This window comes from Cervus canadensis, chromosome 26, assembly GCF_019320065.1.
Source record: "Cervus canadensis isolate Bull #8, Minnesota chromosome 26, ASM1932006v1, whole genome shotgun sequence".
In the NCBI taxonomy this organism is placed as follows: Eukaryota; Metazoa; Chordata; class Mammalia; order Artiodactyla; family Cervidae; genus Cervus; species Cervus canadensis.
The window spans coordinates 30,003,170-30,020,150 of record NC_057411.1 but is presented as its reverse complement, the minus strand read 5'-3'; the positions used below and the strand labels follow the sequence as shown (position 1 = coordinate 30,020,150).

At 44.5% G+C, this 16,981-nt stretch overlaps 1 protein-coding gene across 2 annotated transcripts in view; it reads right to left on the bottom strand.

Annotated features, from left to right (window-relative positions):
- Positions 1-5,631: 5,631 nt before the first annotated feature.
- The window catches only part of FRAS1 (Fraser extracellular matrix complex subunit 1), a 504,323-nt gene continuing 492,973 nt past the window's right edge, over positions 5,632-16,981 (bottom strand). For both annotated transcript variants that reach the window (XM_043447950.1, XM_043447951.1), the window contains 3 exons: positions 14,766-14,971; positions 12,065-12,211; positions 5,632-9,605 (listed from right to left, as the gene is read on the bottom strand). In XM_043447950.1, coding sequence (XP_043303885.1) covers positions 9,012-9,605; positions 12,065-12,211; positions 14,766-14,971 — 947 coding nt within the window. In that variant the 3' untranslated portion in view covers positions 5,632-9,011. The remainder of the gene's footprint in view (positions 9,606-12,064; positions 12,212-14,765; positions 14,972-16,981) is intronic.

Sequence of the window (16,981 nt, the reverse complement as noted above, 5' to 3'; positions counted from 1 at the left end):
TCCTGAGACCAAAAAAGATAAAAGAGAACAGTGAGCAGGCCTGAACATCCTTAGTTTTTGGGGTTTTTTTTCCCTTCTTCTTCTTTTTTACTTTAATTGCTCCTAACTCTGCCTATCTGCAACTTAGCTTGCTTTTCTGCCCCCTAACTATGCAGGAGCCAAATTTTGCACGTATTATCCTTTGCTTACCCTTGCAACACTTCCTTCCCCTTGTAGTTAAGTATCAGAAAGAAGGACTCAGAGCCGTCAAACTACCAGGCTCAATTGCTGGGTTACTGATGCCGGCCTGTGAGTGTTTTTGACAAGACCTTTGTTCCTCATGGCTGACTCCTAACTGTGAGCTATCATCCCCTAGACTCCTCATGGTGGGGTTGGGGGTGGGGGGCAGCCCTCTCTGCGGGTTGAGAAATAAAGCCACCTTTCTATTACCTCTAAACTCTTTCTCCATATTTTTTTAATTGACTTCAGTGGGCAGAAAAAACCAAGATTTTGGTTGGCAACAATTTGGGGGACGTGTCTGGCATTTGGTGGCAGGCAGGCGGCCCCACAGGGCCCTTTGGCTATGGGAACACCAGGGACTCCTTTCACAGGGCGGTGGCTGGGATCACACCAACCTGCCCTCCAACTTAGCTGTGGAACTCTGGGACTGTGATGGAGAACAGGAGAGAAGTTACCCTTTCAGCTGCCAAGGCTGAGGGCACTTTTCTTCTCTCTTTCATGCCAGCCTGAACTTTCAATCCCAGAAACACTGGATATTGGAGGATCCGAAATGGGGTGTCTGGTATATGGAGACACTCACTAGCACTTAGATAAGTCCCCTGGTGTGCACCTCTTGACGTTTTCCATTTGAGGAACTGATGCAGTTCCAGCTTGGGGGTGTCTCCCTATAGAAGGGGGTCCCCATTTGTAACATGCCGCTTTGGACATACGTCACAGGCTTAGTGGGACTCAAAAGTCATGTTTGGGGCGTTCTTGCCATTTGGTTTTTGGATTTCTGGGCGTCTCTTTGCCATTTGTTTTGTTTTTAGTGACTTCCTGCTATCATGGTATGGTTTGGTTTGTTTACTTTGGTTTGTGAGCACAGACATCTGACCCTAACTGCTTGAGCTAGAATGGGAAGTACTTCCTCCAAAGTTTCATTTGAGTCCCCTAGGAAAAATCCTAGATTACTGGTCAACCTATACTTATGAGAAGTATTTATTTAATTGGAAATTAAAAGTGCTCACACACACATAAAAATCTTTTTTTGAGGGAGCTCTTTTTATTGTATATGTAATTAAGGTGACTTTAAAAAAAAAAGAGGCTGGCTTGGTAACTTTAAACAAAAACTTCCTAGAGGGAAACTTATGTTTCTATGCATCTTTGAGATGTAAAATTTCTATCTGATCTTCCTAGGCTGTTCTATTGTGTGTGTGTGTTTGTTTGTGTTAGGCTTATAAGAGGTCTTTTTATAATTTATTGGTGGCCAAGTGATGGGTTCCTTTAAAATTAGAAAAACTAACAAATTATTAAATCTAGAGCACAAACCAAAAAGCCTCCGACAACTCCAAGGTTTTCCTAGAATGGGGGGATTTTGTCGCATATGGAAACCAAACTTTGGGCTATTGCAAAGCCGTTATACCATGCTTTGACAGGTGCAGATTCTGAACCTTTGGTTTTGATGAAAGTGTGTTATTGGCTCAGTCGCGTCCGACTCTTTGCAACCCCATGGGCTGTAGCCTGCCAGGCTTCTCTGCCCATGGGATTCTCCAGGCAAGAATACTGGAGTGGGTTGCCATGCCCTCCTCCAGGGGATCTTCCCAACCCAGGGATGGAACCCAGGTCTCCTGCATCTCCTGCTCTGCAGGCGGATCCTTTATTGCTGAGCCACCAGAGAAGCCTGTTTAAGAGGACGTCCTTCCTTAAATGGAAGAGGAGCTTCAATAGAGAAAGCAGAGAGGTGGTCTTGCTTGTCAAGTCAGTGCCCTGGAACCACCGGACTTCCAAATCTAACACATTGAGTTTTCTGCCAAGATAGAACAGCCTTCTGTTCTGTTATAATTTCTGACTCCCATTCACTGCTACTATAGATTATTAAGTCCCAACTCATCCTGGAACATTCTGGGATTATTATGGGAGCAACAGGAGGATATGTATTGAGAGCCCATAATTTATACGATATTGAGAAATGCACTTGGCATATATTGCCTTATTTCATGTCTACAGAAGAGCTTAAATTAGGTGTGATTACCTCTATTTTGCAAATTCAGAGACAGGCTCAGACGGATTCAGTAACTTCTACCAGTTGTGTCCCACACAACCAGGAAGTAATAAAGTTGGATTTCTACCCAGAAGGATATGAGAAATACGTGGTATTTACATGTAGGATTTATTTTAATTGCTCCAGGTTCAGGGTTTAGCCTCTTTGGTTTTAGGATGGCAACTTGAAAACAAAATGCACTTTGTTTTTTGAGGTTTTCTAGTTGTGACAATTGCCCAGTTACCACCGTTTAAACTAGAATCATGCTGCAGTGTATTTATAAAATTAATGCTTTTCCCTCAAAGGATGGATTTTCTCAGAAGTAAATTTTAGATGGTAAAATGATAAGAATGATATATGTTAGGATCCCAGAAACCATGTTTATCATCATCCAAAAATAAAAACCCCAGAAAAGACTGTTTGATGAAACTTCTACCATTCTGAATGCATTGAACAACGCTGTGGTTTTATAAGCTGACTTTCCTATGTCCCCTTTTCTCTCTGCTAAAAAGAACAATTTGAGAGTCAAATATAACATTTTAGTGCAAAGTTATGTTAGAAAATCATAGGAAATTATAATCAAATGGGAGAGAGCTGCCTGACAGGACCTATGGCCTAGCAGGGATGCAAGCATGACCACAACCATGGCAAAGCAGTGGGGGGAGGGTAGAGGCCAAGGGCCCAAGAAAGCCTTGGAGGAGCAATTTCGGGAAGCCAGTTTCCTGGAGCATAGGAATTGGGGAAGAGAACTGGTGTGAAGGCAAACAGGGTAAGCAGCACAAGGACTTCTGTGAGTTACTAGTATCAAGCGCTGGTTCATTTTGGACACATTCCTAATTTAGCTGGAATGTTTATTAAGGGAGACATCGTGAAACTTTTTTTAAAATTTTATTTAACAATTTACAGAAACTCTCCCAAAGCCTGGATTCTAATAAACTTTTCTAACTTGCTGGTCTTTGGGTTTGTTGCTGTGCATATCCTTAGCTGAGTCCAACTCTTTGTGACCCCATGGACTGTAGCCTGCCAGCCTTAAATTAAAATGACCATGGGGATAATATTCTGCTAGCTTTTTGTGTGTGTGTGTTTTTTTTTAAGAGAGAGTTGCACCCTGGGGCTATTTTCTTATATCAATCAAGTGGCTGGATTTTGGGGGACAAGCATTAAATCAGAGGTATTGCAGATTTGGACCATATTTAAGTAACATCAGTTTGTGCAAATACTTGAAATTCTGGGATTCATATGGAACATTCAGAGAAAATTGTCCAGGACAGTGATCTTCAACTATTTTATAGGGTCATAACCAGGACTGAATGAGGTAGAGAAGGTGAAGAAATCATTGATCTTGACTGGCATGTGTGTGTGTTAAATTGCTTCAATTGTGTCCAACTCTTTGCCACCCCATGGACTATAGCTCGCCAGGCTCCTCTGTCCATGAGATTCTTCAGGCATGAATACTGGAGTTGGTTTCCATGCCCTCCTCCAGGGGATCTTCCTGACCCAAGGATCGAACCCATGTCTCCTGAGTCTCTTCACTGGCAGGCGGGTTCTTTACCACTAGTGCCACCTGTGTGCCCAATATGATATTGACATTGTCCCTAGGATTTTACCTGGGCCAGTAGCTAGTCGCAGTGTGCTCCTGGTTAGAGCTGGTCACAGGCTCATTTGGGGATAGAAACTTTTAAAAAATATATTTATTTAGTTTTGGCTTCACTGTGTCCTCACTGCTGCACATGGCCTCTCTCTCTTCGAGGCAAACTGGAGCTACTCTCTTAATTGTGTTACACATGCTTCTCACTGCAGTGGCTTCTCTTGTTGCGGGGCACAGGCTGTAGGGGGCTTGGGCTTCAGCAGTTGAAGCACGTGGGCTCAGTAGTTGTGGCTTACAGGCTTAGTTGCCCTACAGATGTAGGATCTTCCGGACCAGAGACTGAACTGGTGTCCACTGCCTTGGCAGATGGATTCTTAACCACTAGACCATCAGGGAAACTTGGGATAGCATCTTTAGTACACACTGTGGCATCTAAATACAAGGTTGACACTGGGAAGACCCAGAGGAATCGGGTGGAGAGGGAGGTGGGAGGGGGGATCGGGATTGGGAATACATGTAAATCCATGGCTGATTCATATCAATGTATGACAAAACCCACTGGAAAAAAAAAAAAATTATGAACATTATAATGAACTTCTATGAACATAAAAAAAAAAAATAAATACAAGGTTGAGAGGTGTAAACTACTGATCCTGGACTATTTTTACTTACAAAATTAGCAATTTCATGGGGTTGAATCTAGTAGGATGTTCTCTATAGTCTCCCTTACCTGCTCTCATTATGTTTCTTCAAAACCCTAGTCTGAAATATCGCAAAATCTAAATGAGAACTCATTTTCTGCCACTTTCCTCCAAGTTTTCATGAAATTTCAGGTCTCAGGAAGCATTTTGATAGCCAGTCTTAGCAATTCATAGATTGGTTCCCGAATCAGCTTCTTCATGGGCCCAAAAGAAATGCACTCTGGGGCTGAGGGCCTGCTTTTAGGCAGAGGACAATCATAGGAAATTCTGAGGAAGTTAAGTTTACACAAAGCCCATGGCAACATCTAGGGAAAAGGAAACCCTAGGTTCAGTTGTGGCATCTTTTCCCTGGATTTCACGAAAAATCTTTCTCAAGTCTTGGTGGGTTTGCAAATGTGCTATCAGAATGTGCCAACAGAGCCTTGGTGTTCACTGTCATTCATTTCTCAGGGAGGACAGGCTTGCAGAATGCCTGGCCTCAGTTTCATTCTGACTCTGCCATTTTTCCTGCACCAATAAATTCTTATTTGGAGCTTTGGTCAGTTACAGGGTGAGTTATGGACACAGATCTTTGTGCCCAGAGACTTCTTTGGTGGGCCAGTTGCTGAGACTCCACACTCCCAATGCAGAGGGAGGGCCCGGGTTTGATCCCTGGTTGGGGAACTGGTTAGATCCCACATGCCACAACTAAAGATCCCACATGCCACAACAAAGACCTGGTAGAGCCAAATAAATAAAAATAAATATTATAATAAACTTTATGCCTGCATAAAAGGACATAGTAATTTTCACACTATTTCAAGTGTCCTGAGAAGGTTTGATGATGATAAATACAGTATCATTGATCATCTTTTGCACATGGAAATTTTAATTATTCTTCTTTTCCTAGGGTTTCAATGGATGGCAAAAGAAGAACTATGATAAAACAAGGATAGGAAATTTATTCTTGACCTTAGCCCAAGTAGTGAATGTCTCAGATTCAACCCCTTCAGAGGGATTTTCTCCAAAAAAAATCTGTCTTAAATTTTAGAATGATTTTGCCATCTCCATGGCACTATCTTATGTTGGTGAGATGAAGAATCTAGTAAGATGAACACAGCAAATAAAACACAGACTGTCATTTATTAATACAAATTTATATAGTGGCATATGCTATTGGAGAAATCAGAAATTCATAACACACAGATTGGTATTGGAAATACAAAAATCATTTCAGAGTCAAGGAATCAGGTTGACAGCACCACGGATGTTTTACTCAAGTCTGAGCAGGTGTGTAGTATCTGAGAAGAATGAATACCTAGGGTACACCAAGACTAGATATCATAAGATTGTGCAAACACATTCCCACACTCTTTCCGCATCTCCCCATAAGAATTCGCAGGAGGCCAGGAGGCCTGGGGCACAATCAGAGGGCAAAGGTGCAGACTCTTCTTTCTTTGAACCTTCACAGCCAGCATGGGATAGCAAATAGCAACCCCTGAGGGGCTTTTGTTCCTGTTCACCTAAAGGCATGGTAGGAAAGGTTAGTAAAACACACACAAGGCCTTAGTGAGCGAGTTAGAAGAATTGAAAGGAGAGCTTTGACTGGAATAGCATCCCAGGTCAGTCAGCAAATTTTCTTCTCCCTCATATGATATATAAAATGAAATGAAAAATTCTGTATCGAAGCAGTATGTTTCCGCTTTACATCTCTGAACACCTCCTATTTCACAAGTGTGCATCCACTGGAGAAGGATAAAGTGTATGTGGTGGGGGTGGAGGATAGAAAGGAAGGGAGGCACATATGATCCCAAGGACTTCTCTTTCACACTGACAACTCACCATCTCATGGTCCACATAGATGCTGCCCGTGTCACTGAGACCCTTCCACAGAGGCTGCTGGGAGCGCGCTGAGATCAGCCTCCACGCCTTCCCACACCAGCCCCCTTCTGCCTCCTGTCCTCACTCTTCCCACCCATGTGCCCTGTTTAGTAGGGTCGGAAGGGCCATGCCAGGAGGCTCTCCCAGCAAGTGGGAAGCTGCTGCTTTCATGTGCAAGCATTCAGGCATCTAGGAGTGGTGGGAACAACAGGCCACATCAAAAGTTGCTCTGTGAGTGACTGGCTCTGTCCTGGCAGAAATAGTGGCGACCTTCTATTATAGGTTGTTTTTGTTTAGTTGCTAAGTCATATCTGACTCTTGCGACCCCATGGACTGTAGTCTGCCAGGCTCCTCTGTCCATGGGATTCTCCAGACAAGAATACTGGAGTGGGTTGCCATTTCCTTCTCCAGGGGATCTTCCCCACGAAGGGATGGAACCTGTGTCTCCTGCATTGGCAGGCGGGTTCTTTACTTCATTGTCTGGAGAGAATTCTGTGCTGGGTTGATGAGCTCTCCAGTCATGAAACACCAGTTCTGGGTGTCCATGAGGCCAGTAGAGAAGTTCTACCTCCAAACACCCCAGCAGGTCTTACATAGCACCTGAGAAGGCAGGAGAATTTGGTTCAGGGCTCAATCTCTCCAACTCTCCCTTCCCTAGAAACTTACACTCATCTTGGAATGCTCATCAGACTCTCCTCCAACTGTCCTGCTCAGGAGGCTGACTCACAGTCTCACCTCCTGTTAACATGCTATGCCAGCTTCTCTGTTCAGCCCTCCTCAAGCCCCTGCCAGATTCCTGCCTGGGTCAAGTGGTGCTTCTCTGCCCCAGTGAGATTATTTTATGATCCAAGTAGGAGAGTTTTTTTTTTCTCTACTTGCCCTTATTATATTGGCACCATACTCTCTCTCCCCCGGCCTAAATTGACTGCTCTATCCTTCACCCATGACACCGCTTATTTGTTCACTTTACACATATTCCTGGAGTGCCTGTGATGTGCCAGGCACTGCTGGAGAGCCCAAGGCATGGCTCACACCTGCCCTCCTCTCAAGGAGCTTGGACTCCAGCAGAGATGCCTGAGACCTTATATGGTTCATTCCTTCTAGCTCTGAGGACCAAAGTGCTTCCCGTGTGGAATGTTCTCAGAGTGAGGCTCAACTCTAACACAAATATTACACAGTGTGAATGCTCCGCGATTTGCTCAGTGGTAAAGGTGTGATGGGTGTCAGGAAGGGGAAGTGTCTTTTCCTCTCGAATAACAGAAAGGTGCCTCCAGTTCAAAACAACATAAGCATGCTTATGCTTTTGCCAACTCAGCAGAAGCAAAACTGAACACAAAAGCAAGTGGTGTGTACACTACCTGCGACATCATTAAGCTGCTATTTGAACACGAAATCATTTTAAAGCCATGTGTTCATGGCCTTGTCATGGGCTGTGCTGATATGGTAAAATAAGTGCCTGAGCTACCAAAAAAAGAACCCCCAAAAGAGAAATCCCTGAAATACTGTACCGGAAGCCATGTATCTGCTGAGCTAATACTCTGCTGTGAGCACTAGCACTTCTGTGCAGTGAGTACCAGGGCACCCTCAACTTGGGGCCTGAGCTTCCTCCTGATTGGCTTTATTCAAATGAATCACTGACTTCTCTGAAGCCCTAACAAAATAAAAGCCCCACAGCTAGCAAGCACAGGGCTTGTCTATTACTGGACTGAAAAAAGCCTGGGGCAGCAGGAACTGTGGTAGGAGTGTCAAACACCCACGGGCAATGCTGGCGAAAGGGGCACAGTGCAGCGATCTTGTCTGGCAGCCGTCCTGGGCGGGGGAGGATGTCTCCTGGCTGCAGTGTAAACCAGCCGGGCACAAGGACATCCCCCCGGGCCGAGGGCGCAGAGCATCTCTGATGTGCTCGGAGTCACCTGCCAGGCCCCTCCTTCCCCCCAGGCTTCAGTGTCCCCTCCATAAAGTGGGAGGGGGTTTCCCCAGGCCTGATGCCTGACAGGAGAGGCTGAGGTTTCTCGGAGAAATGCTCTAGTCCAGAGCAGTTTAAAGCCCCAGGTGAAAAGGGCTGGTGATGCAAAGTACAGTCGGAGGATGAGGAGCGCAGACTGTCAACTGGACGCGTGAGCAAACACAGAGGTGCTGATCAGCAGAATTCTGAGCGGAATCTGCATCAGCAATGTGAACTCTGTGGTCCAGACGCCCAGGAAGAGCGCAATCGAAAGGGAGCTGGAGCTGGTGGGGGGTGGAGACCAAAAGCACCTCCCGCCCCCCACTTTCTGCCTCTGAGACCTTCCAGTACATCCCCGTGCGCTCCCTCCGCTGACTTAAGTCCCGTCCTAACTCCGAACACTGGCTTTCCAAGACTAGCCTTACAGAAGGAACAATTTGCCGCTGCAGAGACTGTTAATGGGATCCACGGAAAGAACTCCTTCCATCCTCTGGGGTCTCAGTGGGTCTTTGTCTCATGAGGTAGCTCAGTTGTGAGTTGATGCATGTGATGTATGCCTTCCACCACTGAACGCTATCATATTCCCTTTTTAATCGGCAAGATTATAAAAATACCAGTATTTTCCCCCCGTTTTATAAAAATGACTTTAGAAAAAAAAATACACATGGGTCTCCTCCATTAAACTTCTGTTCCGTCCTGTAAATTGTTGTGAACTCTGACTTCCAGATTCAATTTCTTGACTTTAGCACCTTTGAACACGTAGGCGCCCTCGGTGTCACCGAGTATGTTTACATTGCGCACCGTGCAGTACTGTCTGTCCACGTTCTTCTCTACCCTGTCTGCGCCCCTCTTGGGCACGTCCACCTTGGTGTTCAGAGGGTATTCCTCCAAGATGTGCCCCGGGGGCGGCTTCTTCCTCTGTCTCTGGCACTTCCTGGTGATGAAACAAGCCACCAAAGACACCAGCAGTAGGAGCATGATGGCAGCAAAGGCGCTGCCGATAGACGCCCCGGTCTGGGAGAGAGAAGCGGCCACGACTGGCTCTTGCATCTCCAGGTTCAGGGACTTCATATTGGTGCCATTCTTGACCTGGTCCCCTTCATTGTCATAGATGAGGGACTCGTCGAGGCTCAGCCAGCCACTGGGGTCCGCCAGGTCCCTGCGGTGGCGCCGCAGAGGGGCCGTGAGAGAGCGCTGGACCCTGGGGCCTGAGATGGTGTCAGGACCGATGATGTAGATCACCTGAAGGTACCACTGGTGTCCCGCTTCCACCTGCAGGAGGAGGAGACCGGGAGATGCATTGAACATGTCACTGATGCCCAGGACCAACTCTGAGGAAGGGAACGGAAAGACCACTGCCCACCACAAGCTTCCATAGATTCATGGTCTCAAGAAAACCCTTAACTACACCGATGTTTACAGCCACATTATTTATAATACCCAAGATATGGAAACAACTTGAGCGTCCATCAATAGATGAATGAAAAAGGAAGGTGTGGTGTATATATGTGTATGTGTGTGTGTGTGTACAATGGAATACTATTCAGCTATAAAAAAAGATCTTGCAATTTGTGCCAACATGGATGGACCTAGAAATTATTAGGCTCTATAGGCTGTACTTGGTCACTTCCACCTCTTTGTGATCCCATGGACTGTGGCCCACCAGGCTCCTCTGTCCATAGGATTCTCCAGGCAAGAATACTGGAGTGGGTTGCCATTTCCTCCGCCAGGGGATCTTCCCTACCCAGGGATCGAACCTGCATCTCCTGCATTGGCAAGTGGGTTCTTTATCACTGAGCCTCCTGGGGAGCCCTAGCAAGTATTACACTAAGTGAAATAAGTCAGTCAGAGAAAGACTGATACCATATGATTTTACTTATATGTGGAATTAAGAAAAAAAAAGACAAGCAAAACAAAATGAAAACAGATTCAGATACAGAGAATAAATAGGTAGTTGCCAGACGAAGGAGGGGGTGGGGGGCCGGGACACATGAAAGGGCTCAAGAGGTACAAACCTCCAGCTATAAAATAAATAAGTCATGAGGTATAATACACAGCATAAGGAATATGGCCACTAAAACTGTAATAACTTTGTATGGGTACAGATGGTTACTAGACTTACCACACTGATCATTTCATAATGTATGCAAATGTTTCACACGTGAAACTAATATAACATTGTACATCAAATATATTTCAATTAAAAAAAAAAGAGGAAACTGATCCACTAAAGAAAGAATCTTTTTTTAAAGTCATAGAATAAATCAGACTATCACTGGCCTCCTTTAAAAAATGTTGAGGGAAGCCTATGTGTGGTGCATTTAAGGATTAGTAAATATGCCACTGTAACTGTAGCAGAATAAATAAAGATTTTGATGAAGTATAGGAAAAAAAGAGAGAAAGAAAAAGAAAAGCATTAGCAATGGTTGGTGTCTGAATAGAGAACTGAACCAAATATTCTGGGGTTCTAGTCTATTTCCAAATTAAAGTGATCTTAGGGCAGATATTCACATTTTTTTCTGTTTTCCTACTTGTTCATGGAATAGCCCTAAGAATTTATCTTTTAGGGTTTCTGTAGCTTAATGAATGCTTATGATTTGTTGGTCTTTACTGACGTAAGTAGAGTAATAGTATTAATAACCAATTTATTCCCAGTGACCTTCCACTGGTTTGTATGCTAATTTACTATTCATTGATGAACTTGAGCTAAAATAGAGCCATTCAATAAAGTTTCATTAAACACCTACTCTGTGCATAATAAACAGACACTTGGACAAAAATTTGCTAAATCTGAACACTTTTTGGATCATCTTCTGAGTGGTTATGTCATCAAGCATTTTATTTCCCTTTCATCTGCTGCCCATTGAGACCCTCCATGATTTTGAAATAACTTCTGAAGAGTGATAATAGTTCTGAAATCCAAGGTCATGACTTACTATTTGAAGACAGAGAAGAGTAGAAATTGATCTTGGAAATTCATGCTTATTACTGGGATTTAGAGTATTTTTGCTTATTAAATACTAGTAATTCTTGCCATTCTAAATCACTGGATTGTATTTATGATTTTGTTAAATATTTCCACATGCCTGTGAAAAACAGCTGGTGCTGCACAGAGCCATGAGACTATATGCGAATTAAAGAATTTTATTATTGCATTGGTCTATTGGATAGATGATAAAATTTGAGGTGAGTGTGTTAGTTGCTCAGTCATGTCCAATACTTTGCGACCCTGTGGACTAAAGCCTGCCAGGCTCCTCTGTCCTTGGAATTTTCCAGGCAGGAATACTGGAGGGGGTTGACATTCCCTTCTCCAGGGGACCTTCCCGACCCAGGGATTGAACCCATGTCTCCTGTATGGTAGGCAGATTCTTTCCCATCTGAGCCACCAGGGAAGCCAAGACCCTGATGCTGGGAAAGACTGAAGATGAAAGAAGAGTGTGACAGAGGACGAGATGGTTAGATGGCATCACCGAATCAATGGACATGAACTTGGGTGAACTCTGGGAGATGCTGAAGGACAGGGAAGCCTTTCATACTGCAGTCCACGGGGTCACAAGGAGTTTGACAGGACTTAGCAGTTGAACAACAATGGTAAGTTTAACAACAATAAAAAGACCTGCCAGCAAGAATGCTATAAAAAGAAACTGCCATTGCAGAGATGATGTCATCCTCCTCTTTGTAACCTTTAGAGTGAATTGGTCCTCCACTTCTATTTCTCTCGCCACACTCACCTTATAGAGCGCGTCTACCTTCAGAGTAAATCCATCCACGCCTGGCATGCTGCTGACCACGTGGAAATCAGGCAACTCGGAAGCAAAATGGGCCTCAAAGGGCACGTCATGGAAGTACTTGTCAGTTACCTCTGGCTGACTGCGGTCCTAGGAGTTGGGAGAGAGAAACACAAGATCTAGCAAGATGGAACCACTGACCTGGCAGGCGGCGGTCACAGGGAGGAGGCAGTCACCCTTTGGGTCGGGGGAGTGTGTGCTGCAGGAGTCCTCACCTAAGCCTTCAGTAGACTGCTGCCCCTGGGCACCCACCGCCCTCTTGGGGAGAACACTTGGTGGCCTCTGTGATCTTGAAACATAACAAGTAAGACAGCCTAGACCAGCAATTCTCAAGCTATGTGTCTTCAGGACTTAAAAATTAAAGACGTCTCAAAGCTTTCATTTTATGTGATTTAAATCTATCAATATTTACTCTTTTAAAATTAACACTGTGATTATGCTACAATGAACAATTTTTTAAAATGAAAAAATAGATATTTGCTAATTCATTTTAGGAGAGAAATGAGCAACTCATTACATGTTAACATAAGTAATATATTTTTTAGTGAAAACACCTATATTCATATCCACCCAAAAAGAGAGTTGGCCTTGTTTTACATTTTGGCAGAATGATAGAAAAGAACTAGATTCTCATAATTGCTTCTATTTTCCATCAGTTGTGATATGTTGTTTTGGCTGAAATATGTGAAGACAATCTGGCCTCACATAAGCTAGGTATTAATAGCTGGAAGAGGGAGAAATGTTTGAATAACTTTTTCAAATAATTGTGCATATCCTTTTTTGATACTAAATCAAATCTCAGGAAATGGTGTTTTTTAACGATTAGGCACAATATGAAGTGTGATTCCGTATCAATAAACCTGCATACTCTCTGCAATTGTGAGAGAGTGAGTGTGAAAAAAACAAGCAACATCATATCATCACGAAAGTAGTTTTGACCCCGCGGAGGCCCTGAAAGAATACTGGGGATACTGACGGGTCTCTGGGAGACACTGAGAAATACTTTCTTAGACTTTCCTCTTCCCGGAACATCAGTGACAGCTTGTCTTGTTGACGTGGAGCAGGACCCGCTGGTCCTTGGCCCTCCCCTGCGCCTCCATGTCCTCAGTCTGCCCTTTGTGGAAAAACTTTGGCCAAAGAATAGGTTTAATCAGAGAAGTGAGAAAATGCAGAAACAAAGGAAAACAGTCAAAGGGGACCAAATAATAATAATGTAGTCAGTAAGCATAGTCAAGGACCTTTAGTTCCTTCTCAGCGATAGATAGTACTCTGAGCCATATCCTGTGAGCTGTCTTGTAGATACTGAAACCCCTGCCAGGTGGAAGTGAAGATGAACTAAAAAGCCTCTTGATGAAAGTGAAAGAGGAGAGTGAAAAAGCTGGCTTAAAGCTCAACATTCAGAAAACTAAGATCATGGCATCTGGTCCCATCACTTCATGGGAAGTAGATGGGGAGACACTGGAAACAGTGTCAGACTTTATTTTTTTGGGCTCCAAAATCACTGCAGATGGTGTTTGCAGCCATGAAATTAAAAGACGCTTACTCCTTGGAAGGAAACTTATGACCAACCTAGACAGCATATTAAAAAGCAGAGACATTACTTTGCCAACAAAGGTCTGTCTGGTCAAGGCTGTGGTTTTTCCAGTGGTCATGTATGGATGTGAGAGTTGGACTGTGAGGAAAGCTGAGCACCGAAAAATTGATGCATTTGAACTGTGGTGTTGGAGAAGACTCTTGAGAGTCCCTTGGACTGCAAGAAGATCCAACCAGTCCATCCTAAAGGAGATCAGACCTGGGTGTTCATCGGAAGAACTGATGCTGAAGTTGAAACGTCAATACTTTGGCCACCTCATGCGAAGAGTTGACTCGTTGGAAAAGACCCTGATGCTGGGAGGAATTGGGGTCAGGAGGAGAAGGGGATGACAGAGGATGAGATGGCTGGATGGCATCACCGACTTGATGGACATGAGTTTGAGTGAACTCCAGGAGTTGGTGATGGACAGGGAGGTCTGGCGTGCTACGATTCATAGGGTTGCAAAGAGTCGGACACGACTGAGCGACTGAACGGAACTGAACTGAACCAGGTGAAAGAAGTTAAGTACATGATGACCAGGCTGTAGCCATGATGCAGGCTGCCACAGTTCTGAGAACTGACTGCGAAGAAATGGAAACAAATGAACTCTAGAACTGAAGACTATCAGTATTGAAGATAATCATGATGACTCTGGTCAGACCACTGATGACCAGTTTCAAGATGACGGTCAGGGCTGACCATACTGTTTCTGCATGTCACCCCTTCCCTCTGTCTATAAAAGCTCTTGCCCCTGATTGTCAGGGGGCAGAACTGGCCTTTAGACATGCGTCTGCCCTCCCCCTTGGTTACCAGTATCCAAAAGCAAACTTTCCTTTCCACCAACCTTTTTATTGGCTCTTCAGTGGCAAGCAGCCAGATCTGGGTTTGGTAACATTGTTACCCACCATAATTATCACTCACTTCGTAATATGTACTAGAATTAAGCAGCCAACATCAACAAAACAATAATATTATCTGGAGAAACCATCAAGCGTGGGGTTCTGGCATTAGGCAAAATTTATAGCTGAGGAAATCTATCCGTGTGTCAGCCCTTTAACATAAACAGCATACCAGCAGCAGGAATCTGTGTTTCAGATGTTTGTTGGGCTGAATGCATCCATACTGTGGCCCTTCATTGTAGATGGTCCCCGTGGGATCAAAGAAAGGCACGTAGCCATCCTTCCCAGTACAAAGATAGACCTTCTCTAGTTGGAGCTTGTAAGCAGAATTAAGGTTTTGCTCTGGATTCCAAAGTACTCGGCCATAAAGGATTTGACCTGAAAAGATTGCAAGGCATTAGTTAGGTCAGACTTTAAGAAAGAGGGAAAAAAAAGTGTCAAGGATAGGAAGGCTTTAACATGCTCCTTCAGAATCAAAAGTACCTTTCTATGAAGAGCTGTGGGGGTCCATGTGCCCCTAAAATACACATTCATTCATGCACTGTCTCCTTTAATCAGTAAATGTTCCTGAAGTATTTAAGGTAGGGCAAGCATTCCCTTATGTGCAGGGGATACAAAGGTGCGTAAGACACAGCTAAGAGGGCAGAAATACAAGCGAAGCAATTGCTAAAAGCAGCTAACATTCACTGAACTCACACTCCTGGCTAGGTACTTTACTAAGTCCTTCCCATGGGAGAACTCAGGGACTGCTCACAATGTCATAGACGAGGACACTGAGTGGTGAGGTCATTTGTTCAAAGTCACAAAGTCACTGAGCGGTGAGGGCGGGATTCAAAGTCAAAGGGGCTCGGTTTGAAAAACCCACACTGTTGACCACCACACGATACTGTTACCTCACCACAGAGGAAGGTAAACAACATAAAATGAGCATAGAGCTGACAATGAGGGCATAGCACAAAACTCCGCCTGGAGAGCGCTATGGAAGGGTATGAAGAGGAGACGACATTTGAGCTGTATTCTGAACCATGAGTTGTCAGCTGGGGCATCTGAGTGGGGATGAGCATCCTAGGTAAAAGCAAGTCCATGTACAAAATACGGAATGCTGGAAGGGTACCAGTCCTGGTGTAGTTACTTTTTCTTAGTTCCTGCTAGGGCATCAAATTCTTTACCTACAGTATCTTATTTAGTCCTCCCAAGAGCCTAAGAGATGGGTTCAATTCGTGTCCCTATGTTAAATAACTTGTTCAACATTTCCTATCTGTGACACGCGGGAGGAGGAGGTGAGCACAAACTCCAGGATTCTTGCCTGGGAAATCCCATAGACATAGGAGCCTGGTGGGCTACTGTCTATGGGGTCACAAAGAGTTGGACATGGCTGAGAGACTAAACAACAACAAAGGGACTAAACACAAGGAATGCCTAAGAGTTGGGACCAGTTATCTTATTACCATTGGGGATGGGGTATAGGAGGTAAAGGAGAAGTAGAGGTTAGCCCTGGGATCTTTGGCTGACCACCTAGAGCTTGCTGATGCAGTCAGTGGGGCAGTGAATGTGACAGGAACATGTCTAGGGGGAGATGAGTCCAGTTCTAGACGTCTAGAGAAAAGCTATGACAAACCTAGACTGTGTATTAAAAACAGAGACATCACTTTGCCAACAGAGGTCCATATAGTCAAAGCTATGGTTTTTCCAGTAGTCATGTACGGATGTGAGAGTTAGACCATAAAGAAGGTTAAGTGCCGAAGAATTTATCCTTTCGCTCTGTGGTGTTGGAGAAGACTCTTGAGAGTCCCTTGGACAGCAAGGAGATCCAACCAGTCCATCCTAAAGGAAATCAGTCCTGAATATTCATTGGAAGGACTGATGCTGACACTGAAGCTCCCACTTTGGCCACCTGATGCAATGAGCTGACTCACTGGAAAAGACCCTGATGCTGGGAAAGATTGAGGTCAGGAGGAGAAGCGGGGGACAGAGGATGAGATGGTTGGATGGCATCACTGAGTGGCATCATTTGCGTCTGCTCAAACTCAATGGACATGAGTTTGAATAAACTCAGGGAGATAGTGAAGGATAGGGAGGCCTGGCGTGCTGCAGTCCATGGGGTTGCAAAGAATCAGACATGACTAAGCAAGGGAACAATAACAACAGGTGTCTTAATAACATCACTTGGAGAGGTTTGGTAGTTTCAACCTGTGAGTGAAAGTGTGGAAGTGAAGCTCAGAAGAGACCAGGGACAAGGTTAATTTTCATGGAGCAGCTGTGGAAGAGCAGGAGGTTAGGAAGTTCAGAGGACAGGGAGGAGCCAAGCCATGGGGGTGACCAGAGGAACACTGAAGTAAGAACAAGGAGCCAAGCATGGAACGTGGAGACAGCAACACTGACAGGACA